The sequence below is a fragment of the Megascapheus bottae genome, chromosome 3 (assembly GCF_031878675.1).
Source record: "Megascapheus bottae isolate mThoBot1 chromosome 3, mThoBot2.hap1, whole genome shotgun sequence".
NCBI classification, from domain to species: Eukaryota; Metazoa; Chordata; class Mammalia; order Rodentia; family Geomyidae; genus Megascapheus; species Megascapheus bottae.
The window spans coordinates 30,113,767-30,140,035 of record NC_143511.1 but is presented as its reverse complement, the minus strand read 5'-3'; the positions used below and the strand labels follow the sequence as shown (position 1 = coordinate 30,140,035).

The 26,269-nt window shown below is 43.9% G+C and overlaps 2 protein-coding genes and 1 long non-coding RNA gene across 4 annotated transcripts in view; 2 read left to right on the top strand and 1 right to left on the bottom strand.

The window, feature by feature from the left end:
• The window catches only part of LOC150065160 (F-box/WD repeat-containing protein 12-like), a 17,828-nt gene extending 9,057 nt beyond the window's left edge, over positions 1-8,771 (top strand). The window contains exons 6-10 of the mRNA XM_090329764.1: positions 1,270-1,428; positions 3,052-3,262; positions 4,448-4,626; positions 4,710-4,837; positions 7,408-8,771. Of these exons, the coding sequence (XP_090185890.1) occupies positions 1,270-1,428; positions 3,052-3,262; positions 4,448-4,626; positions 4,710-4,837; positions 7,408-7,516 (786 nt within the window). The 3' untranslated portion in view covers positions 7,517-8,771. The remainder of the gene's footprint in view (positions 1-1,269; positions 1,429-3,051; positions 3,263-4,447; positions 4,627-4,709; positions 4,838-7,407) is intronic.
• On the bottom strand, positions 4,557-18,458 carry LOC150065159 (uncharacterized). Its single transcript, XR_016534918.1, has 4 exons — positions 17,077-18,458; positions 14,390-14,528; positions 9,051-9,228; positions 4,557-4,701 (listed from the first exon to the last, which is right to left on the bottom strand). It is a non-coding gene; the product is annotated as an uncharacterized LOC150065159 (long non-coding RNA).
• Positions 18,318-26,269, top strand: LOC150065158 (putative serine protease 47). 2 transcript variants are annotated; one of them, XM_090329740.1, is made up of 5 exons: positions 18,318-18,697; positions 19,536-19,698; positions 20,414-20,691; positions 23,851-24,014; positions 25,785-26,269. In XM_090329740.1, the coding sequence occupies exons 1-5, from the start codon at positions 18,370-18,372 to the stop codon at positions 26,103-26,105; spliced, it is 1,254 nt and encodes a 417-aa protein (XP_090185866.1). In that variant the 5' UTR covers positions 18,318-18,369; the 3' UTR covers positions 26,106-26,269. The 2 variants fall into 2 exon arrangements, with proteins under 2 accessions (XP_090185866.1, XP_090185865.1); XM_090329739.1 differs by having other exon boundaries at positions 19,515-19,698.

The window sequence follows — 26,269 nt, the reverse complement described above, 5'->3', positions numbered from 1 at the left end:
AATAGTTTATTAGAGATATAAGTCTCATGGACTTTCCTACTCAGGTTGGCTAGGCACCACAATTCTTGGTCACTTGGTAAGAGTGAAGGAACAGAATCCCATGCTTCACATATTTCTATTTCCAGTTAGTGCTCAACACCCTTCAAATTCACATGCGAATGGTCACTGGCAGGGTGGACAGCAAAAACAGGCAGGGATATCTGTGCAGTAAGACACATTCCAGAAGAGAATCTAAAATTGTAGCAAATGAAATAACAGATTGAACAAAGAACCCAGTAGGAGTTCTGGAGTAGAAGACTTCATTAAGCAAGGTTAAGAAAATTAGTGGCGAGAGGCCAGTGTATATGTGAGTATAGATGTTGGAATCACACGTTGACTGAAAGGGGGAAGGGGAGCTTGTGTTGCTGGTAGCATGATGTCTCTTGGTTGTTGACATGAATATTGCAATAGGTTTTGTGTAGTTGTCCTCAGTGTGTTGTTATCACTCTAAAAAGTTAACACAAAAGGATTGCAGAGTGTAGTGGCTCATGCCTGTAATCTCAGCTTGCATAGGTAGAAGAATTGCAGTCTGAGGCTGGCTCAGACAAAAAGATGAAACATCTAAAAAAAAAAAAAAACAGCCCCTAATGTTAAAAAAAGTATAGAGGCATGACCCGAGTGGCAGAGTGCTTGCCTAACAGGCACAAGATCCTAAGTTCAAATTCAGGTACACCACCCAAAAAGAAAAAGAATAGAAAAAAATTGAGGTCAGAAGAAAAATTAAAAAAAAACAACTTTATAGAATAACTCCAGGGATGCTCAGAGTGGTGAATGTGGAAGAGAACAAAAACTGTGGATGTATGCTTCTCAGATTTTTATGTTTTGCAGGGCTAGCCCTGGCATTTGAACTCAGGACCCGGGTGCTGTCCCAGTGCTTGCTGGGGATTCTCCAGGTCACCCTGGTCTGCCTTTCTCTTGAAACCACTGTGAATGTGCTTAACAAAGAAACATCTGTGGGTGCTAAAGCCACTTTGAAGAAGATATTCCTAACTCTAAACATCAATTATTGAAACTTGATGGGACCCAGCAAGTGCAGGCCAGAGCAGCACAGCGTAGGTGCCACAGGACAAGCCAATGCAAGTGATGTATGGGGCTTCACCTCTACTTGTTGCTGGTTTTCTTGCCGTCACCCTGGAGGGAAAGAGTGGGAATAGCACCCCTTCTTCACATTTCCAGCAGATCCCTGACACCTCTTGTGACCTGGTGTTCTGATGCCTCTTTCTGTTGCAGGTAGTCTGTGCTGAAGGAAACCTCTGTACACTGATGGTGCCTCAGCTGACGGTGGTCTCTAAGGTGGCCACATTTCCCCATGCTTCCTTGGGCTTCGCAGGGTCACCTGATGGACAGTGGGTGTTTATATTCCCACAGCATTTGGACCTGGGTCCACAGGTCAGTACTGAACCCTTTTTCCCTAGGGAGTCTGGCGCAGTGGAACATGGAAAGGTTGGAGTCCTGAGGCTGTGTTTGTAAGCTGCTTCTTGCACAGGATCAAGGTCCATAGCTTGGCAGTAGGAAACTGATAGGAGGAGTTGCTCCCTGAGAGCCACTCTAAACTCCTTATAGGTATCTGCTCCTGGCACAGACTCCTTTCTGCAAGAAGCTTAGGGGTTGGGGCCGGGAGTTTGGCCTAGTGGTTAAAGTGCTTGCCTAGCATGCATGAAGACCCAGGTTCGATTCCTCGGTACCACATACATAGAAAAAAGTCAGAAGTGGTGCTGAGGCTCAAGTGGTAGAGCTCTAGCCTTGAGAAAGTCCAAGGACAGTGCTCAGGCCCTGAGCTCAAGCCCAGGACCGGCAAAAAAAAAAAAAAAAAAAAAAGAAGCTCAGGGGCTCCTCTGCTCCCACTGCTCCTGCCTCCCTATGTGCTGTCTATGAGCTGGAAGAGGTCATCCCCCTGCAGGAGTGGGCAGAAGTCAGTTTTCTGCTTTTTTTTTGGGGGGGGGGGATCATGGGGCCTGGGCACTGTCCCTGAGCTCTTCAGCTCGAGGCTACCACCTTACCCTTGAGCCAAGCCCCACTTCCTGTTTTTCTAGTTTTCTAGAGGTTAACTGGAGATAAGAGTCTCAGGTCCTTTTGTGCCTGGGCTGGCTTTGAACCTTGATCCTCAGATCTCAGCCTCCTGAGTAGCTAGGATTACAGGCATGAGCTACTGCGCCTACCACCCGGCTAGAAATCATTTTTAAACTTATCGGGGCCTTAAAAGGAAAATCCTGATAGAAATACTGAAGATTAGTGAGGTGATCTGACAACAGTGAGGCAGAGATGTGAAGGAGAGCCTGTGTAACAGAGAAGTGCATCTCCTAGAGAAGGGCCTAGTGGAACTCTGCTGTACACCTGCACTGCCACCAGGAGTGGCGTCATGTCCATCCTCAGACCCAGTGAGTCCCAGAGTCCTGATCATTCACAGACATGGAGGTGTCCAGTTCTTTGCTAGAGTCTAAGCACCTTTCAAGTACCAGATTCTAAACTAGGAAGTCAGACCATGGTAAAAAGTAGATAGCTAGCACTGGTCTATGGAATGGGAGAGCCAGAGAGTGAGCTGTCACAGAGCAGGAAGGAATTGGGAGCCTAGGGACCTGATAGCCAGATAGTAGGAAGAGAAGAGCAGTGGGTGCAGAGACACTATTTGAGGCGGCCACTGAGACTACCATGTACCAGGGGAAGCATAGGAGACAGGAAAAGAAGGTACAGCTGAGAAAAAGAAATGTCATTTGAGTGATTCGTCCATTGTTCCAACCTCACTAGGGTTGGCATACCAGCATGTTCCCTAATGGGAGCTGGTGTGAACCTCCAAATGTCTCTGGGCCTTTCTTCATCCAGTCTAGAAAGAAGGTCCTGCAAGTGTCATGGGCTGTCCTGAAAGTCAAAAGGGCAGATGTGGACTTGTGGGCAGAGCCAGCTGCCTAACCAGGCCTTGCCAGAGGCACGAGCCAGGTTGGGGTGGAGTGTTTTCTGAGCTTTGAGAGGCCCCTCCCTCACCCACGCTGTGACCGAGCAGGTGTGTTCCCACAGGTCTTCTACATTCAGTCTCTGCTGGACCCATTGGAAGATGAACCTCCAGTGTCTACCATGCTCCCTGTCAGCCTGGCTTCCAGGGCCTGCTGGGCTCCAGTCGAGGCAGCCAGGCTTATTGTGATGCACAGAAATAATGATTGCACACAGATGATTGTCACTACCTTCGAGTTAAAGGCGGAGAAGTCCAAGGACAGAGTGACCACTGTGGGTAAGGCCCTCACTCTAGCTGCATTCTGTGGGTCGCTTCCCGAGCACTTTCTTCACCTTTTCTTTTTCTTTGGGCCATTTTTCTTCCCTCTCATGGAAATATGTGTAGAAGTTCTTTGATTTTATGTACTTGCTAAATATTGGAGAACCCTGTGTGCTTTCGGGATTCACGCAGTAAATACTGTCCATCTCCACTCTCCCCCTCCTTACTGATCTTCGTACCTCCATTCATTCCTACTGTCACAAGTATGTTCAAATACCCAGTTCTCAGCACTGCATGCAAACGTGCATGTGTGAAAGCTAAAACACTGTCTTCAAGGCATTCCTAGGCCAGTAAGAAAACAAGATCCACAACTCTCCAATATTTCCTAAACCTCATATTATCTAACAAGCCTTATCTTCGGTCCTTATCATTTTTCCCTTTGTTTATATTCATTTGTTCTCACATCATTTGACCATAAATTTTACTCTAAGCTTCCTGACAGCTGAGAAAAAAAAGGGAAATGCGATGTGTAAAATACCCCTTGTCTGATACAAGAAAACACATGAATTCTTCACAAGAGGTAATTTTTTTTCCTGGTATAAATTAGTACTGTACAGTATGAAGGACAGTCTCTTCAATAGTAGTTTTTGGAAGATGTCATATAATTTTTGTTGTAGCAATTTCTTCTTGGTTTTTCGTGGGCACTGGGTTTGAATTCAGGGGTTTTGACCAATGTGGTGATTTTTTTTTTTTTAGAGATTTTATTAACATTGATTTTTACATCATATTTCAAATGTCATGTTTAACAAACATGTATTCAAGAAGGGATTCTGTATATACAATCACTGGCACACAGATTTTAGAACATAATTAAAATTAAGCTAAGGGTTTGTATGTCATAGATACATAAAATATGGTGATTTCTTATATCATCTTTCGACGGGAAAGGGAAGAAGGTAGGCGATGGCCTGTTCTGTTTGCCAGGTACTGTGCTAGTCACTTCACCAGCCCGCTGTTTTGAACCCTCACTCCTGCCTGAGTGCAGTATCGTATCAGCATTTGGTAGCTGATGAATTGGTATCTAGTGAATGCAGGGGGCAGGGTTGAGCCGTGAAGCCTTCGTTCTCTGCCGTGTGTCACCTCCTCGCAGGTGAGGTAGACGCCTGTTCCAGAGCAGCAGTCTGTGTGTTTTTATCCCTAAAGTACAACAGATGTTCAGTTTCCCCTTGCCGGACACCATGATGCCTCCCCACCTCATGCAGAGCCACGGCTCTCAGGTCATCCTGCTGGCCTGCGGCTCTAAGCTGGTGCTCTTCACCATCTACGGCCGGCATTTGACCACCTTCCACGACCACCAGAGATCCATCACATCCTTGTGGTTGGTGAGTACAGTGCCTCCTGCTTGTGACGTGCTCTCTGCCCTCAGCGGTCTCTGTGTCTTCACCTCACTTCACTTCCTGTTAAGGATGCAAACCGAGTTATCACCTCTTCCTTGGACCTCTCTCTGCGCATCTACATGTGGAATAAGGAAAATCAAGTCCCGGCCCTCAAGAGCTGCTATCACTTGCTTGGAGGATCGCACAGATGGGCCAGGTAATTGACTGTTTTCCTCACCTAGCCTGAAAAATGGCAGAGCAGTTTTGGTTCACTTGTTTGAAAGGTCTTAACTGTGTTTCCTGGGCTTGGACTCTGGGCCTGGGAGCCGTCCCTGAGCTCTTCAGCTCAAGGCTAGTGCTCTACCTCTGAGCCACATAGCCACTTCCAGTTTTCTGGTGGTTAACTAGAGATAAGAGTCCCATGGTCTTTTGTGCCTGGGCTGGCTTCGAACCACAATCCTCAGATCTCAGCCTCCAGAGTAGCTAGGATTATAGGTATGAGCCACCAGTGCTGGCTGAATTTCTTTTTTTTTTCATATATTTTTAATTGTAATTAATAGAAGGGTTATATGATATTTGCCAGATAGAAGGTGCATTACTTCACATACATTGATACCCTTTCACATGTCTTGATCCCCATTTCCCTCCTCCCCATCCCCACCCCTCATCTTGTTTTTCCCCTTCCCTATCCAATTTCAAATAACCAAATACAAATATATCCGATATATCAGGTAACAAAGTGAGATACTGTAACAATATGAGATAACCAAGGGACAGCAAAAGAGATGAGAGATAACATAGTACATTAAGGACAACAATCATTCATTATATGGCTTTTGTTTCTATATCCTAGAGGGCCTTTTATTTAGCGTCATATTATATAGCCTTATGTATAAAAGTTTTGCTCTGTTGCAAATCTCTGCTAGGAGCTGGCTGAATTTCTTATCTCAAGAGATCATCTGGTGCATGCCACTGTAAGTGCCTCAATGCAGTGTTTTCTAAAAGGAATGCTGAAAGAGTACTAATAGGACTTAAACCAAGCCTACTGCTTACTAAGTTGGTCCTGAAACCAGCCACTGCTCACACTGTGTTTCTCCTTCTCTTAAAAAAAAAAGAGAGAGAGAGAGAGAGAGCAGCTGGGATGTAGCTCATTGGCAAAGCACTTGTCTAACAAGTGCAACGTCCTGGATTCGATCCCCAGTACCAGAGAGAGGGAAGGAGGGAGGGAGGGAGGGAGGGAGAGAGAGAGAGAGAGAGGAGAGGAGAGGAGAGGAGAGGAGAGGAGAGGAGAGGAGAGGAGAGGGAGGGGGAGGGAGAGAGACAGAGACAGAGACAGAGACACAGAGAGAGAGAGTTGTGTTGGGATCCAGTGGCTCACACATACAATCCTATATACTTGGGAGGCTGAGATCTGAGGATTGTGGTTTGAAGCCAGCAGGAAAATCCAAGAGATTCTTTTCTCCGGTTAACCAGCAAAAAGCCAGAATTGGAGCTGTGGCTCAAGGAACAGAGCATTAACTTTGAGTAAAAAGTTAAGGGATAGTGCCTGCGTTCAAGCCCCACACCTGCAATTAGCATTTCCCATGTTGTACAGTTGACACTGGCTAAGAGATAGATGTGTTTTATCTGAAGTTTCACAGAGAATGAACAAATAAGCTGAACTTGATCTTGAATCTAACTTATGAAAAACGACTGCATTCATGAGCTCCTAAAGTTACACCTCTTTCATTCAAGAATTCTGTACTCTAGGGAAATGATTCCAACTTGGCTAGATTAAACTAGGTGCTCCTAATCAGATGTTTCTTTTGGTCATGGGGCTTGAACTCTGGGCCTGGGTGCTGTCGCTAAGCTCTTCAGCTCAAGTCTAGCTACTCCTTGAGCCACAGCGCTGGTTCCCTGGTGGTTAATTGGAGACAAGAGTCTCACGGACTTTTGTACCCAGGCTGCCTTTGAACCGTGATCCTCAGATCTCAGCCTCCTGAGTAGCTAGGATTACAGGCTTGAATCACCAACACCCAGCTCAGATGTTTCTTAGAATACCTAGAATCCCTGTGGTTCAGGCAGCTGCTGTTACTCTCAGTAAGGTCATATATTGATATTCTTGTTTTAGGATGTGATGTTTCCAGTCATGGCAAATATTCAGTTCTTTAAAATAGAGCTCAGAATAAACAAGGGTTGTATAGAGTTAGTTAGGTGAGAAAAAGTACAGAAAGCTGAACTATATCTTCATGTAAAAGCACTTATTAAATGTTTGCCTCCCTCCCTTCCTCCCTCCCTCTCTTTCTCCCTCTTTTCCTTCCTTCCTTTTTTTTTTTTTGCCAGTCCTGGGGATTAAACTCAGAGCCTGGGTGTTGTCCTTGGGTCTCAAGGCTAGTGGTCTACACTTGAAGCCAAAGCACCACTTTTGGCTTTTTCTGTGTATGTGGTACTGAAGAATAAAACCCAGGACTTCATGCATGCTAGGCGAGCACTCTACCACTAGGCCACACTCCTGGCCCCTCCTCCTCCCCTCCTCCTCCTCCTCCTCCTCCTCTTCCTCCTCCTCCTCCTCCTCCTCCTTTTTGTTCCAGTCCTAGGGCTTGAATTCTGGGCTCCAGTGCCACTTCTGGGATTTTTTGAGTAGTTTATTGGAAATAAACAGTCTCACAGACTTTCCTGCCTAGGCTGGCTTCTAACTGCAATCCTTAGATCTCATCTTCCTGAGTAATTAGAATTACAGGTGTGAGCCACCACTGCCTGGCTATCCTTTCCTAAGATTAATACCTGGCATGTCTTTTCTCTTTGCAGTGGATTTATCCATGTGAAAAGTGATAGCATGAGCATTGTGGCTGTCGAAGCCAGAAGCATTGGAACAAGTATTCTGAGGTCATATTGCTTTAAAGTTCGGCATAACTGAAAGATTTCATCAGTTGAAGAATTTTTTTTTTTTTTTGCCAGTCCTGGGGCTTAAACTGATGGCCTGAACACCATCCTTGGGCTTTTCTTCAAGGCTAGAGCTCTACCACTAGAGCCACAGCACCACTTCCAGCTTTTTCTATGTATGTGGTACCGAGGAATTGAACCCGGGTCTTTGTGCATGCTAGGCAAGCACTTTTCCCACTAGGCCAAATTCCTGGCACCTTGAAGACTTTTTCATTGTTGGTAAAGAGCTTGCATGCATACAAAGACTAAGTTATATTATCCATGTTGGGAAAGCAATGAATAGTTCTCAGATGCCCACTATGTACCAAATACATTGTGCCTCTGTTACTTGACTTCTCACAAGAAGCCAGTGAAGTAGGTGCAATAAATAATGAAGTTGTTTTTCTGGAAAATGAAATACAAAATGGGAGCAGCTAGCCATTATCAAGCCCATTTTCTAGCTGCTGACTACCTACTTAAGGTTTTTAACTCCTAAATGGCAAACAGAACCTGAATGTTTGTCTATTGGAAAGCTGTGTGTAAAGTTATTAGAATTACATTATTGTTTTTGTCATCCAAACGTGTAATTAACTAAAATATTTTTATCTTTCTATTCTATTCTGTCCTGTAAACACACATTAATACATAGTTCTTGCTATCACGTAGGTAATTTTTGAAGGACCATGCATATAACTCAAGAACAGCCATTTTTATTTTGAGTCCTTGGTGTAGAGCCTGGCTGGCTTGGTGGGCATGTCACTCAAGAGTTTTTTAACTACAAGCAATAGGCTCTGCCACTCACTAAGTGAAGCCAGGAAAGCAGCTTTTTGGAAGGCATTGTCCACCCACTGGCTTCATGGGAAAGCTAGAAAAAAAGGACCGATTCAAAGACAGCAGGCAGTTGGAGACAGTCAAGATGCCTTCCCCCCAATCTGTCTTGGCTATGTGATGTCAGCACCACTGCTTTGCTTATCTCATGTCACTGAATAGGTACCACAGTCACAATAGGAAAACTTCCCCATTTCTCCAGGGGGGAGGGGCTCAGAAGGCATCAGTGATTTGCTGTATCTACCTAGTTCATGGACCCACAAGTCGAGGCCAGGTGGGAAAAGAGGAGGAGAAGCGAACTCTTTTCAGCTTCAGTCATAGGTATGCCTGACCAATGTTTACAGAGTGGACCATTTCTTCAAAAATAAGGAGGAAAATTTTCTCAATATTAGAAAATAAAGATTAAAAAGCTGTTTACTTCAGTCTGCTTTGTACAATATCCTAACATGCCATTTCCTAAGTTAGCTCTGTCAGTGCAGAGTTTTGTTTGTTTTGCCAGTCCTGGGGCTTGAACTCAGGGCCTGGGAACTGTCTCTGCTCCTCTCTCTGTGTTCAAGGATGGCACTCTACCATTGTGCCACAGCACCACTTTCAGCTTTTTCTGTGTATGTGGTACTGAGGAATCAAACTCAGGGTTTCATGTATGCTAGGCAAGCACTCTACTACTAAGCCACATTTTCAGCCCCCAGTGCAGGTTTTACCTCCCCATAAGATCGCAGCTGAACCCTGCATAGTCATGGCTGTGGTGGATGGAGTCATTGCTAGAAGTCTATGTTAGCTCTTGACACTGTTGGAGGAGTTCTGAAGCTCCATCGTAGATGTCCTCAGATGGGCTTCCTGAGTGGTGAGGCGGATCAGGACTGAGGCATCCCAGTAGCACTGGAGGAGAGAATGGGGCAAATAGAGGAACAGGCTGCCACAAGTCCCACTGCACAGCAAGAAAGACAAGAGAGCTGTCCTACTCACATGAAGGGAAGATTTGGATAAGTTGAAGTGCTGGAGTTTTTGCTGAGGAAATAGCAAAAGGCATATTAGAGATCTAATAAGGGAACATGGTGTTCCCAGTCCCTCTAAACCTCTCAGGAAGGGTTTGAGAGGCAGGGATACAGTTCCCCTACATGGGAGGTTTCTTGGAAGAGGATGATGAGATCCAGACCTATCCTCCCGGGGAGGATGTGTGACCCAGGAATACGCACAGCTCTAGGGATCCCTGACCTGGAGCTGTGTGGCAAGGGCAGTCTTGATGGGGACAGAAGAAATTAGCATGCTGAGTCAGACACTGACTCTTCCCAGGACAACATGGCCTCTGGGATTTGAGTCCTCATTCCAGGAAGAAGCACCTGGAAAACGTGCCAACTCAAAGGGTTGCTTCCATGGCATTCAGCAGACACTGCCACACCTGGGGCAGTGTAAGGGCCCATTGAAGTCCTGCAGAGTCCTGCAGAAGCATGCAGAAGACCGATAAGACTTCCTCAGGTCTTCCCATTACTCAGGTTAGAAAGGAGATAAGGTAAGAATGATTACCACTGCAATGAATTCGTGCCTTGGAGGGCAGTCTGTCTGATCCCCTCATCATTTAGGCTAATACATGTAGGGCTTCTATTTATTTTCAAATCCAAAGAAAATTCATGATAATTACCAAACAAAAATTCATCTGAATTAGTTAATTATTTACATTTTAATATGTGTAATAAAAATTGTGGCTGGTGGCACCACCAACACTTTTCTGTGTCTCCAGAAGGTATTTGTTGAGTCTAAAGCAAAATAATTGAACCTGTAGCTTCAAAAATCAGTAGATAATGTGGAGAGACATTTGTAATATGATCAGTGGAAATGTTAAGACTGCATAAAAAAGTGAGTAGTAAGCCAGTCATGGTGGCTTAGGCCTGTAATCCTAGCTACTCAGGAGGCTGAGATCAGAGGATTTTGGTTCAAAGCCAGTCTGGGCACTAAAGTCTGTGAGACTCTTATCTCCAATTAACCACCAGAAAACCAGAAGTGGTGCAGTGGCTCAAGGGTGGTAGCCTTGAGCTGAAGAGCTTAAGGATAATACCTAGGCCCAGAGATCAAGCCCCACAACTGAAAAAAAAAGTAGTAAAATAAGTATACAAGATACAGTCTTTTAAAAAGACATGCATAGAGATTTTTGCTAGAAAAATAGCATTATTCAGAAATTATGAGTAAGTACATCAATATATTATTCCCAAATTCTTTTTTTTTTTTTTGCCAGTCTTAGGCTTGTACGAGCACTGTCCTTGGGCTTTCTCAAGGCTAGAGCTCTATCATTTGAGCCACAGCACCACTTGTGGCTTTTTTTCTATGTATGTGGTACTGAGGAATCGAACCCTGGTCTTGGTGCGTGCTAGGCAAGCACTCTACCACTAGGTCAAACTCCCAAATTCTTTAGAAACCGTTCAGTCTTGTTTTTGTAGTGCTAGAGATTGAAACCAGGGCTTTGCACATAGCTTAACATTCCACCATTGAGCTACATCCCAAGCTCTTAAAAGCCATCTTTTATTATAGGTATTATTAGCTTCAGCTTGAATCAAAGACTTTCTAAGTCCAGAATCACACAGACACATAATTGAAGAAGCCTAGAGTAGAACAGATTCATCTTATAGATTCAATAATCTATGCTTTCTTGCTATTATTTTCAACATAATTTCAATATCAACTTTTATTTATCCATACTATTCAGACTATAGGAAAATAATTGACATCAGTGACAAAAGGACAGGATTAAAGAAAATATAACATTTTATTGTCAATATTAAAAGGCACTTAAAAGCAGCTAAGCTTTGCTCTTCTCTCAAAGAAAGCTTGTAAGAAAGTAATGTGTGCACCACGTATTGTGGCTTCCTGTTGTAAAGAAATGAGGTCATCAGGAAAAATCAACACATAGTCTCTATTAAAAGTAGTAGATACCAGTTAATTATTTCATAGACATTCTCTTTGTGCCTTTAATTACAGTCTTTTTTTTTTTTAATGTCATGTCCTGGTTGCTTATACTGCTTTCTTGGGATTCTATAGAGGTAATTGGAGGCTCACGTTCTCCGAGTTGAAATCTTTGCCATTAGTCAATCACAAGAATGATGATGTTGAGGGAAAATAACCACTTGTCTTGTGAAGCTTCAACAAAAAGTTCTTCAAGTTTGCCTTTTCTTTATCAATCTCTCGCACGCGGATATTTAAAGCTTTCTGGAGTTTTTGAATGTGAAGCTTGGCCCTCTTCTCTTCTGCCATATTGTTCACGAGTGCTCTCCGCAGGTACCCTGACTCTCCTGTTTTGAAGGGTAACTTCTGTATTACGAAACCCATTCTGCCCGTTAAGAGACTGGCTGGGCAGGTCTGAGATAGAACAGTGAGGCTACCTGGAAGTTTCTCTGTAAAGTGATTTAATAGTGGTTTAGAATATTAAACTCACAGCACCATGGGAACAGAGCCTCACGGATTCCCTGATCTGAGTGACCTCAGAGATGTACCTAGCTCTGAAATCCTTGACTTTGACTCTTCCAAAGAAGATTTAAAATTGGCAAAGAACAATTCTTAGTTTAGGACTATAACGTAAGTCTTAATAATAATAAAAAAAACCTTTATGTCTGATCACTGCAGCTACTTATTCCTGCTTATCACTCAGAGAATATGTATCCTAGCTAGAAAGTGTAAACCCAGCTAAAAACTGTGGGCCAGTTCTCTCCTGGGAAAACCAGAAAATATTGCTATTTTCTAGTGAAGACCACTCTCGGGAAAGAATCCATCTTTTAAGCTTCTTTGATTACTCACACTTTAAATGTTGCTTTTTGTTGTTTGTGGTGATTTTTTATTTGTTTGTTTCTAGTCCTGGCTTGGACTCAGGGCACTGTCCTTGGGCTTTCTCAAGGCCAGAGCTCTACCTCTTGAGCCACAGCACCACTTCCAGCTTTTTCTATGTATCTATGTATGTGGTACTGAAGAGCTAAAAAAAGCGCCCCCATTCTGAAGCAGCAACTGTCTTGTTTTTTATCTAAACTGTGAGTGACCCAAAAGTGCACCCAAATTAAAGAAACAGAATTGTGGTGCCATTAAGTCCCAGGAACTGACCTGTCTGTGTTAAAATTAACCAGAACTCTGTGTAAATTCAAGGGATGGCATTTGTTTTCCAAAGCAGAACTCGCACGTAAATTCAAGGGATGGCATTTGTTTTCTAAAACCATAAAACTACCCTTAGACAGCTAATTAGGACTCTACTGGTATAGGAATCCCCCTTAGCTCCAACCGCCCTGAACTGTCCCTAACCCCTACCTTATCTCATTCCAATAGCTGATTGCTGTGTTGATGTAAATCTGTAGTCTGCCTTTAAAAGCCCTGTAGAAAAGCTGTTCAGGGCTTCCTCCTGGGCTCCCGCTGTATGGGAGTGTAGGACGGAGCCCGGAGCTAGCCCGCCTGAATAAAGCCTTGCTTTTGCATTTCGGAACGTCTGACTCTCGGTGGTCTCTTGGTGGTCGTCCTGAGACTTGGGCATAACAGTACCAAGGAATTGAACCTGGGTCTTTGTGCATGCTGAGCAAGCACTCTACCAGTAGGCCAAACTCCTCTCCCCTTGATTACTCATACTTTATAAAGTGGTATTGGCAAAGCAGCATTCCAGTCTTTAGTTATCATCCATAACCTAGCAGAGTGAAGCAGGAAACATATAGCATCGTAATTTAAAGACTACCTGATTAATCTCTGTATTACTTTTTGCCAGACCAAACAGGAAAGCTCAGAGACATTTTTTCATATATTTTTTATTGTAATTAATAGAAGGGTTACATTATATTCACCAGATAGAAGGTGCATTACTTCACAAACATTGATACCCTTTCTCATGTCTTGGTCCCCATTTCCCTCCCCCCACTTCCGCCCCTCATCTTGTTTTCCCCTCTTCCCTATCCAATTTCAAATAACCAAATACACATTTATCCAATATATCAGATAACAAAGTGAAATACTGTAACAATATGAGTTAACCAAGGGACAGCAAAAGAGATGAGAGATAACATAGTATATTAAGGACAATGATCACTCATTATATGGCTTTTGTTTTTATATCCTAGAGGTCCTTTCATTAGCATCACACTGTATGGCCTTCTGTATTGAGGTTTTGTTCTATTGTAAATCTCTGCTAGGAGAGCCCAAGGTTTCTACTGATTATGATAAATGAGGAAAACCATTGAGCCTAAGTTCCTTAGAGTCTGGCTTACTTCACTTAATATGATCTTTTCTAAGTCTTTCCATTTCCTAACAAATGGGGCAATGTCATTCTTTCTGACAGCAGCATAGAATTCCATTGTGTACAAATACCACATCTTGTTGATCCACTCATCAACTGAGGGACATCTGGGTTGGTTCCATATCTTTGCTATGGTAAATAGTGCTGCAATGAACATCATTGTGCTAGTAGAATTAGTATGCCCTTGTTTCTGGATGGTTGGGTAAATGTCAAGTAGTGGAATTTCTGGGTCATAGGGGAGTTCTATGTTTAGTCTTTTGAGGAACTGCCATACTGCTTTCCATAGTGGTTGAATGAGTTTGCACTCCCACCAACTGTAGTAGTGATCCCTCCTGGCCACATCCCCTCCAGCATCAGAGACATTTTGTTGTTGTTGTTGCTGGTCAGTTGTAGGGTTTAAACTCAGGACCTGTATACTGTCCCTGAACTTTTATGCTCAAGACTAACACTCTATCATCTTGAGCTGTGGCTCCACTTCCAGTTTTTAGGTGGTTAATTGAAGATTAGAGTCTCATGGACTTTCCTGCCCAGGCTGACTTCAAACTGCAATCCTCAGATCTCAGCTTGTTGAGTAGCTAGAATTATAAGCCACTAATGTCTAGCAGCCCAGAGACTCTTATCTCTAATTAATGAGCCAATAGTGGAGCTATGGCTCAAGTGGTAGAGCTCTAGCCTTCTGTTCCCAAGTATGAGTCCCTGAGTTCAAGTCCCAGCACTAGCCTAAGGAAAGAAAGCTTATATATCCTGTAAATATGAATGCATAAAGAATGTCCAGAACAGCAAACTTACCAAGAATTAGAATGCAAGCTAATGTTTTCACATTTTCAGCCCATCTTTAATCTTTTATTGACTTGGTCTTCCTTTCTAGTTTTATCCCGAGAGACATCCTTTTCACATGCTATTCTCTGTAACGTTCAGCATCCTTGGTCTGAAGGAAATGAAAATCAAAAGTACACTGATAATCTTTTTCACCCGAGTCAAATGTTTTTTCACCAAAGTCATCAAAAAACAACAAATGCTAGTGAGAATGTGATAACAAAGAACACTCATATGCACTTTGTAGGAATAATCTAGTACAACTACTATGTAAAGTCATCATAAAATGATTTTTTGACATTTTTATATCACACCTATGCATATATCAAATGCAGAGAAATCAACATACAAGAGAAACACTTGCACACCCATATTTATCATAACAATATTCATAACATGTAGTTGTGAAATTGGCCTAGGTGCCCAACAACTAATGAATGGGCAAAGAAAATAATAGAAGTGTGTGCTGGTGACTGTACCTGGAATCTTAGTTATTCAGTAGACTGGAGATCTGAGGGCCCTAATTCTGGGCTAGCCTTCCCAGAACATTCCTCAGGACTATTTCTAACCAAATAGCAAAATTGCTGGACTAGAGGTGTGGCTCAAGAGATAGAGTACAGTCATGAGCACACACACACACACACACACACACACACCTACTGCTCTGACACTGTAGACATAGGTAATTGAAAAATTCAGCAGGTGTGAAAAATAGGCATTTTATATTAGTGAGTGAGAATCAGTGGTTTGGGGTGGCTCTAACAGACAGCCCTCCTGCCCCCTCTGGACAGAGTCACACACTAGAGCCCTTTGGGGACCCCACCTCTTACACAACAGGTGGCTTCAACATGACCATGAAGAAGCAAGAGCAAGACCCCAAGAAGGGAAGTCCCATGGCTGAGCCCAGAGCCAGTGGGGGAGGGGGATAGTGCAGGCAGGGGTGAACCAGGTGAGTAAGTTGGGTCACTTTTGACACAATTCAACTAGGTAGAATGAATTTTATCTGATAAAATCCATTACTGCGGTAGAACTGTGGGAAAATATGACACAAAAGAAAAAAAGCACGCTCTCCAAGTCTATTCTTCATCCTTTGCTTTTACCTAAGCACAGACACCATAATGTAAGCTTTCCAGGATCTCCTCTTATCCCTGGGGTCTGAACACTGCCAGACACACCATTGGTAGCTCTCACATCATTGTGAGGCAAATGCTGAGGCTGAAGTTTAGATGTGAGAGCAGGGACTGCAGGCACTCTCCAAGCATCAGAAGACTTGATGATGTGTGGATAGGAAAGATGCCTGCATTTTTAGGTCACAAGCAGTTTATTTGCTAGGCTTCAGAATACTTATGACAACATGTTATGCCAGTCACCTAACCAAAGCACTTCACAGACACTAACTCTAATCTTCACAGCCCCTGGAGTTAGCAGTTATTACTCCAGTTTCACAGAGAAGCCCAGGCTCAGTTCGCAGAGCTGACACAGATTCAGGGATTTCCATCAGCAGCCTGGCTTCTTAGTCTGTATGTTCCTCTGGTCCAGGCTACACCTTAGGAAACCTTCTACACTTCTATGAGAAGTGCTTCATTCCACACCTCAGTTCTAAGCTTGGGGGAGGACAGATATACTTGTTTCCCAACAGGTAGACCAGTAAAGGCTTAGCTGTTATGAAGAGTCTAGACCACTGAGCCCCAAGCTGAGACTCCTGAATTAATTCCCTGCTATCTGCATATACAGGAGGTGAGTTTGTACAGGCCGGGGAAGAAGCCTGCTGTGTTGTGGTTATAAAGGGTGTTAATATAATGAAAATATTTAAGAGGAGTAGCTTATAAGAAGGACATAGTTATTTGGGTTCAGGATTCCTAGGCTTCAGTCCATGGTCACTTGGCTCATTGTCTGGGCCTTGATAGTGGCCGGTGTAATGGAAGATTCCTCAACACCCTATGGTGGCCAGGAAGTAGACAAAAGACAGCTGTATCTCCCTTTAAGGAATCACCAGGAGCCAGGAATTTGGCCTAGTGGTAGAGTGCTTGCTTAGCATGCACGAAGACCTGGGTTTGATTTTTCAGTACCACACATAGAAAAAAGCCAGAAATGGTGCTGTGGCTCAAGTGGTAGAACTCTAGCCTTGGGAAAGCCCAATGATAGTGCTCAGGCCCTGAGTTCAAACCCCAAGACTGGCAAACAACAATAACAAACCCACCATAGCCATGCACCAGTGGCTCATGCCTGTAATCCTAGCTACTCAGGAGGCTGACATCTGAGAATCATTGTTCAAAACCAGCTAGGCAGGGAAATCTGTGAGATTCTTATCTCTAACCATCAGAAAACCAGAAGTGGAGCAGTGGCTCAAAGTAGTATAGCACTAGCCTTGAGCACTAGGGAGAGCTAGGCGAAGCTCTCCCACAGGAAAAGTTCTCATGAGGTGAATGAGAAAGCGAAGCAGGCAAGTTACACAATTGTCTTATTTGGACAATGCACAGAAGGAAAAGTCACTAAGTAAGTTATTAGGAGCTGGTTAGGTTTGCTTTCATGTCCCTCTCTAAATTAATTTTAAGTGCACAAAACAAATTCTACTCCATTTGATGATTTTGTTTCTTTAAGAGTGGTATTTAAAAGGTCACTAGAGGGCTGGGAATTTGGCCTACGGGTAGAGTACTTACCTAGTAGGCATGAAGTCCTGCGTTCAATTGCTCAGTGCCAGAAAAAAGCCAGAAGTGGTACTGTGGCTCAAGTGGCAAGATGTTAGCCTTGAGAAAAAAAGTGTCTAAGGACAGTGCCCAGACCCTGAGTTCAAGCCCAGGGCTGGCAAAAAAAAAATCATTGGACTTCAAGATTTATAAACTAGTGGGTTAAAACAAAACAAAGCCAACAGACAAGATAAAATAATGGCATTCGGTGGGAAGTGGATGAAATTAGAGCGAATCATGTTGAGTGAGATAAGTCAAGACCAAAGGAACAAAAGGCACATGGATATTAGATCCAAACAGTACAAGAGTGATGACTCAATATTTGGCTACCCGAGGTTATGGACATGGTCTTGGAGATATAAATATAACTACATAGACATAAAATATATGATGGAATATATTCTCTATAAACATAATGTTATATAATTGATATGTATCTATGACATACAAACCCTCAGCTTAATTTTAATTATGTTCTAAAATCTATGTGCCAGTGATTGTAGATAGAGAATCCTTTCTTGAATACTTGTTTGTTAAACAGGACATTTGAAATGTGATGTAAAAATCAATGTTAACAAAAATCTTCAAAACAAAACAAAAAACCCCACAAGCAAACCCCAGAGGCTCTAGGGAAAAAAAAAAAAAACAACAAAACCAAAAACAAAAACAGAAGAATGTAGGTTAAAAAAAAAACCCAGCAGGATCCCACATTTAAATGCAAGGTATTACAGAGATGGGGTGTGCCTTTGATATTAAGATCTTGTATCCCACAATTCAATAGTGATTTTACTGCTTATGCCAAGTCTGACAGTCTCATTAAATGGTTGCAATACCATCTTCATTTTCCTGATAAACAGTATTCCTCCCTATGGTTTGTGTGTGAGTGTGTGTGTGTGTGTGTGTGTGTGTGTGTGTGTGTGTGTGTGTGTGTGTGTGTGTGCTAGGAATGAAACCTAGGTTCAGAGGCACTCTACTCCTGGATGACCTTTTTCTTATCCCGTCCCAATTCTCTAGCCTTCTCCTAGTGGATATGTGGAAGCCTGGGGTCAGGCTGGGATCAGGGCTGTGCCAGGGCCCCTGGGTCGGTTGGAGTCTGTTGTAGGAAGGACTAGGGCGGGGCCAGGGAGGGAGAGAGGGCCTGGATCCAACTGAGGTCAAGCACTGTCTTGGGGTGTCTTGGTCGGCTTCAAGGCAGGGTCCATCCTGGGTAGGGCAAGATCAAACCCTGGTCAGGGAGCGGTCGGGGGCCTCTTCCAGGGATTTGGCATGGGCGCAGGAACTGTGATGACTCTCAGTGGGCCCTGCGTTCTGCTTTGGCCTCTGCCTCTTCTGCTGCTGCCCCTGACCCCCAAAACTACCCCCACTACACTGCCTAGTGACCCAGGCTCTTCCAAGGCTCCGAGGACCCAGCAGAGAAACGTTGGATCACCATTGGGCTGGGGGTCAACGACTCTTGGGCCCCAGGGCTCTGAGGGTTGGGCTCAGGGTCGGTTGGAGGTCAAGGCAGAGTGGGAGGGAGTGGGGCCAGCGCCAAATCGCACCCACATCTTACCGGCCTTCACCTCGGAGCCAGATATCGTGGGCATCGACCAAGGTGGGTGAGATGGGAATATACTCCAGGACCCAGCATGGGGTTGGATAAATGTCTAACATCTGTCCAGCCCTGGAGCAGAATAGAAGGACAGAGGAACAGGAGTGTTGTTGGTGTGGGCCGGAGGAGGATAGGGAGCAGCAGAGGCTGCTGCTGAGCCTACAAATTTCACCTGTTAGGTCTGGGAAGCTTAGGCCTGGGCACAAAGCATTCTTGCTCCTCTTCTAGGTGTGTCTTAGAACCCAAATTGTCCACCCTTTCTTTTAGAAATGGAGTATCTTGAGGCCTTAAATTCAAACCCTGAGCGGGGAGAGACAAGGAAGGAGAGGGGGAGCAGAAAAGGAAAGAGCAAGAGGAAGGGAGAGAGAAGGGGGTGGTGAGAAAGGTAGCAGGAGAGACTTGCCTCAAATTACACTGAGTCTTGTTTGTCATTCTTTCTCCCTGGATATTGGGATGAAATGAAATGGCCACAGCCATTAGGGGCCACACCTTGAGCAAGTGACAATAGCAGCCTGTGAGAACATCATTTCTTTGATCTGAAAGGTAGACCTAAAAATGTGTTACATGAGAAAATGTCACAAGGCATCCCTCCCAAGTACACCTGCCCTTGGCAGGCCCACTCAAGAATGGGCTACTCTTTCATAGCCCTTGTGATCTTATTTCCATATAGCTTGCCAATGTTTTTGGTCACTCCATCCCTGGCAGTAGGCCATTTAGGCCAGGTCACTTGTACTTTGGCTTTGATCTACCAAACTTGAAATGGTGTGGAAAGACTTGTTCGGGTGATATTCTGGGACACAGAATAGTGTGTCTCTAACAGATGGTTGGAATGTCTTCACAGTTTGTGGGAAGCCCAAGGTGATGGGAAAGGTGTTTGGAGGCCAGAGTGCAATGGCTGGCCAGTGGCCATGGCAAGCCAGCCTGCTCTTCCGGAGCCAGCACTTCTGTGGAGCAGTCCTCATCGATGCCCAGTGGCTGGTTTCTGCAGCCCACTGCTTTCTCAAGTGAGTTCTTCCCTGGGACCTTTAAGGAGGGTCTGGCAAGGTCAGAAGATGCCAAGGTAGTAAAGAGAGGGTTTTGCCCCGGGTTGTCTGCCGCCACTAAACACACATTGGTCTTTCCTTTACTCACAGTTCCTCCTCTACATGGGTTACTCCTCTGTACCCAGTGCTTCTTTTCATGCCCAGCTCCTCCTCATCCTTCACCATCAACTCTATCACAAAGGCTCCTGTCCTGTATGTCCATCTCCCACAACACAGATGTGCTCTGTGACCATCCATAGAACGTGTCCAGGCTACTTGCAGACCTAGGTGTCTCTTCACCATCCCCGTTTTCCAGTGAATCACATTCTAAGTAGCCAAGTGACATTTGGTTGTTGTTGCAGTTGTTTTCTTATTTTGGCCAGTTCTGAGACTTGAACTCAAGGCCTGGGCACTGTCCAGGAGCATCTTTTTCTCAAGGCTAGCATTCTACTACTTGAGCCACAGATAAGAGTCTCGAAGCCTTTCTTGCCCAAGCTGGCTTCAAACCACAATCCTCAGATCTCAGCCTCCTGAGTAGTCAGGATTACAGATGAACCATCAGCACCTGGCTCAAGTGATTTTTTTTTTCTTTTGATCACTTCTATAAAATTGGAGGCCTGGAAAGAGCTGTGGGAAGCACAAGGCTGGTCCCACACTCAGCTCATGGTGATAATGGGTCCTGTCTTGTCTCTTCCAGCAAATCTCACGACCCAGAGAACTATCAGATTATGTTGGGAAACACTCACCTGTATCAGCAAACCCAGCACACCCAAAATATACTGGTGAGCCGGATTGTCATCCACCCAGAATTTGAGAAGCTTCATCCCTTCGGGAGTGATATTGCCATGCTGCAGCTACAACAACCTGTGAAGTTCACATCTTCCGTTGTTCCGGTCTGCCTCCCACCCATAGACTTACAGCTGCCTGGTCATACATCCTGTTGGATAACTGGCTGGGGCATGATCTCTGAGGACAGTAAGGAGCAGGGGAGAGATGGGAGGGATAGGAAGAGGAGGGCAAGGAGACAGAGGAGAAGAAGCATGTGAGAAAGAAGGGAGAAGTAGCACAATCAGGAAGAAGTCCAGGCTGGCTCCACAGCCATTTCCATGTCTTATAAGATGAGGACTGGGCCAGGCCTGGCTCTTTTAAATTGTGATTATAAAGCTGATGTACACAGGGGTTATGGTTACATAGGCAATTTTTTTGGACAATGTCAGCCCTTTGAACTCTCCCAGTTTTTCCCTTCCTTCCCACCCACAAGTTGCATAGTTCATTTTCAACAGTGTGGAGTGAGTTCCACTGCTGCATTTGTTTATTCTTGGTCCCTCCATTTTTGTGCCCTCTCCCTAATCCTCGCAAAGATGGATAAACAAGACAGAAAGAAAAGGAGACAAAAATAGTAACAAAGAAAAAATACCTCTTGTTTCCATTTCCTGGAATTCATTTTGCTAACTATTAGTTTATATGAGCAGATGCACATGCTATTGTGCCTTTGTGTTCCACTCCCAAGAGTGTCCTCTTTTGGTCTTAACTGAGTGTGAATGCCTAGAGTCCTATATAACTTACCATGTCACGGTGTATTTTAGATCTAGCTTCCACACAGGGGAGAATATATGCACCATTTGTCTTTCTGGGCTTGACTTACCTCACTTAACATGATTTGCTTTAAGGCTCTTTTAGTTTTATGAAAGACTATTCTGTCTTGTCAGGTGAAACCAAATAATGGAGAAAACCTTGTTTTTGTTTTTGTGCCAGTCTAGTACTTGAAACTCAGAACCTTAACTCTCTCCCCAAGTATATTTTTTCTTGTTCAAGGCTAGTATTCTGCCACTTGAGCCACAGATTCACTTATGGATTTTTGATATTTAATTAACAGTAGACTTTCTTTCCTGGCCTGGCTTCTAACTATGATCCTCAGATCTCCTGAGTAATTAGGTTTTCAGGCATGAGCCATTGGCACCTGGCCTTAATTTTTGTTTTTTAGAGTTTTGAAAGTTAAGAAATTTAGGCAAAGACTTCTACCCAGGCATACTTATTTTAAAGAAAGGATTGTTTATGATTTGGAGAACATACTTATGACATAATGGAGACAGAAGATGGGTTTATAATTATAGGATTGTAGTTTGGCATGTTGTTTCTTAAAAGGGATTATACACACACACACACACACACACACACACACAAATGAGAATATGTCTTTATTGATTCCGGATTGCTAGCATTCCTAGTCCTTATCCATTAAATGTCAGGAACACTTTCTATTCATATATCAGCTAATGTTAAACATACACCTACATGAAGCAGTGCTTCATCCTTGAAGGGAGAGGTCATGTATTTTTTGATTTGTCAGTCATGGGACTTGAACTCCGGACCTGGGCGCTGTCCCTAAACTCTTCACCTTAAGGCTATTGCTCTACCACTTAAGCTGCAGCGCCACTTCCAAGGTCATGTCTTCTTTTAAAAAATAAATTATCCATTCATTTAATTGAGCAAAAAGGGGAGATAAAAATCTTGGTTACTGTGGACTGAGCTGCATGCATTCTACATCTTCCTTCATGTCTTTTATTATTTTTTTTGCCAGTCCTGGAGCTTGAACTCAGGGATTGAGCACTGTCCTTGGGCTTTCTTCAAGGCTAGCACTCTACCACTTGAGTCACGGTACCACTTCCAGCTTTTTCTATGTGTATGGTACCAAGGAATTGATCCTGGGTCTTTGTGCATGCTAGGCAAGCACTCTACCACTAGGCCAAACTTGTGGCCCTATCCTTGAGCTTTTTTTTTGCTCAAGGCTAATGTTCTACTACTTGAGTCACAGTACCACTTCTAGCTTTTTCTGTGTATTTGGTACCCAGGAATGGAACCCAGGGCTTCACGCATGCTATGCAAGCGCTCTACCACTAGGCCAAACTCCCAGCCCTCATGTCTTGTTTTAACATAGTAATCTGTGCCCCAGGGCGTAGTATATTGGCACATATGACAGTATTACTATGCAGTACAAACAACATCATTTCTATGTGTAGTATATTCTAATTCCTTCTTACATGTGCTTGTCATAAAATTCAAACTCCCACCTTGCCTATAAGGTCTTACATGATGTGGGTACCATACTCCCTATCTGCCTCATTTCCTGAATCCTTCACATACCCCATTCAAGTTACACCAGCCACCTCACTGATGCTTGAATATACCCAGGCCATTTCCTCCCCCACTTCACCTGGTCTTTCTAATCTTTATATGACTACTTCCATCTTGACCTGCAGAACTCATATTCTCCTCTGAGAGTTTTACTTAGTCATGTAAAGTAAAATAGGCAACCTCTACTACCTACCAGGTCTCTATTTTATTTCCTTCATGTTACTTATTAAATCCATTTGTTTATTTATTTATTTTACTCCTCTGTTTCCCCAATCAAATATGCTTCCTTATATTGATGATGCCTGAAAGATACCTAGTACCTGGGTAAATGAATAGCAGAGTGATTTGGTGAATGGATAGATCATAAGGAGACTTAAGAGGGCTTTAAGAAGATGGAAGGGAAAAGGGATGGATGAGTGATAGATAAGGTAGATGCATAGATGGAAATGTGGGTGGATTATTGAAAGGATGGCTGCAAAGTAGGAAGGAGAGAGGTATATGGAAAGATAGATGATGTGGGTGGTTGTGTTAGGAGAGGGAGAGGAGGAGGGTGTGTGTGGAGGTGAATGGAAGGTGTAAGTGGTTGGATGTGTTGCCACAGTAGATGGAAAGGGAGTATAATGGAGATATTGGTGAAAGAGTGACTGGATAGAAGGATGAGTATGAGAAAATGGGTGGGTGGATGGAACAAAGGGGGAATAACCATCTAATGGTGGGTCAATGAATGTTTGCTGAATGCCATTGAGTGGGTCATGAAGTAATAGTAGAATATAGCCTGTTGCGGTGAGTCTGATGAAATGTGGAAAGGTTTGAGAAATGGAGAGGAACTTTTAGGAATGGATGGAGGACTGAAGCAAATGATAAAGCTCAGCTAATCTGAGAAACCTTCATGTTTAGGGGTAGCAGTAGATATCATAGTGAGAGTGGGCTCGGAGTAGCCTGGGCTTCCTTGGCCTAAGCCATGGGGACATTTCGCTGACTACCTGCTTATTTTCACAGTGAAACTGTTGCCACCCTTCTCACTCCAGGAGGGTAAGGTGGACCTGGTTGAGAGTAACATCTGTAATACCTTATATGGACAAATACCTGGCAAAGTCAAAGGCTATGTGCACGAAGAGATGCTGTGTGCAGGGTCCATCTCAACCGGAAGGGCCATCTGCCAAGTGAGTAAAACTGGTACCTGCTTTTCTTGTGCCTATTCTCTGGGCTTCAGTTTGCCCAGGGGACCTAGGTTCACCTTTGCTTTCTTTGTGGACATGCATGGGCTTCTTGTGTCCATTCACTCTCTGTTTTCCCTGGGTTCCATTCCACAGTAGTATCCCCCTGCCAGACTAGCCCCTTCTTTAGCCATTGGGAGAACTCTCCTACCACATCCCTTTTGGTGTGTATTCTAAACATCGCAATAAAGAAGAACATGTAAAAAGTTACAGGTGTACAGTTGATTGAACTTTCCCATATGGACACATTGCCTGCTTTCGCTTGTCTTTTTCTTGTCTCAAATGTCCAAGAGTAACAATTATCTTCATATTGGAACTTTAAATGATCCTGAATTTTTTTGTACGTAGGATGTACAGATGGTACTCATATCTGACTGTTTCATTCGTGAGTTTCTTCTAGAGTATGATTCTGTTTCTTCATTCTCATTGTTCTAGAGGTAGTTTATCTGTCTACTGATCTCAAGCTTACAGTTGCTATCCAGAAGTTGACCTGTCTGTGGAAAGGCAGGGGCTATGGAAGTTTCATGAGATGATATGAACTTAGGATCTTCAGTCCTGCCCAACAATTGATACTTGCTGGGATGCAGCAGCTAGGTACAAGATTCAGCATTTTTCAGACCCAGCCTAAGCAATTCACCTTCCTCTTGTGGGTGGGTTGAGGTAGAGAGGCTGTGGTTGAGAGGATTTGGGCTTAAGTCTAGCAGTCAATACTTCTGGCTGGGAGACAGGCCCCTAGATACTAAATACTAAGCTGGCTATAGACTAAGTTCTTTGTTGTTATCTGATTACTGTGAATAGAAGTCTAGAACTCCATCCTCACCCTACAGGAGAAAGCCTGTGCTCACAGGGCCCTTCCTGGCCAGAGCTCTTCACTGCTTGAACTCATCTGTGGAACCATATCTGCCGTCCCTCTTCTTGAGTCACCGACATGGAAGTGACTCAAGACTCCCTGAGCTACCAGTGTTCCTTGTTGTCAGGCTCCAGAGTATCTCAGTCTCTCAGGTGGCACCTGGCTCTCACCCTCCAAGACAGGGAACGTGACAGAACATTTCTTCACTAAAGCTATCCCTTTACACGGAGGTAGTAATTCTTACCCGATCCCTGCATTGAGTATATGGGAGTTACAGGATTATCTTGTAGCTGGATTTTCAGTTTGTGAATAGGATCATCTGATTTACCTTGTAATGGTGTCTTCAGTCTTCCTTACTCATTCTGGGAAACCAGAATGGAAATATTTGCTACGTTTTACTTTTGCCGGTTTTTCCATTCTTTTCTCTGTTCCACCACCTGTTTGTGACCCCCCCAATGCCCTTCTCTTTCTTCAGAGTATGTAATCTCTCCTGTGTAACCTGATTCTTCTCATTCATAGAATCAATCCATCCTCTTGCTGTGATGCTTGGAATGTCTATTTGATTTTATTTAATTTTTAATTTTTTTTTGGCCAGACCTGGGGTTTCTTTAATGTGTATACACTTCTTCTGTAAGCATATAACAAGGTGTTATTTAAATCCAGGATATTTAACAGGAAAAATGGGAGGCTTTCCACATAGACATCATTCACTCATACTTCTAGCACCTAGTCAGAGCTCCCCTGGGGCTCTAGGGTCCCCACAAGTGGGGATTTCTGGAGTTCTGACTCAAGCAGGAGCAGCACAGACAGCAGTCTTGTACCTGTCTGGACTCAGACTCCACACTAACCGTTCTCTCTCTCATCAGGGCGATTCTGGAGGACCCCTTGTCTGCTTCCACTCCCATGTCTGGGTTCTGGTTGGACTGGCCAGCTGGGGCCTGGAATGCCAGCATCCTGTCCACCCCAGTGTCTTCACCAGGGTTGCCTACTTCGTTGAGTGGATCAGTGAGGTCAAGAGGAAAACTCCTCTCCTGAACTCCACGACCACACCTCCTCACATATATTTTTCCCCTTCAGTACATATGAAATCTTCTGGCTCAGCTCAGTCCTACAGCACTCTCATGTCTGCACAGACCTGGCTCCTGCTGCCTTTTATCTTCACTGTCCCACAGCAGGCCTTGTGTTGACCCTTGGTCCAAAGTTCAGTCTCCCTCCCTCCAGCCCATCATCAATCTAAATGGATCCTTTTCCTCATCTTCTGTGTCTTTCAGATGTCACACCCGGAACCAAGCCTGGAAAAAAAAAAAATCAAGCCAAATAAAACCTGCCACTTTGTTGCTCTGCTGCAGTA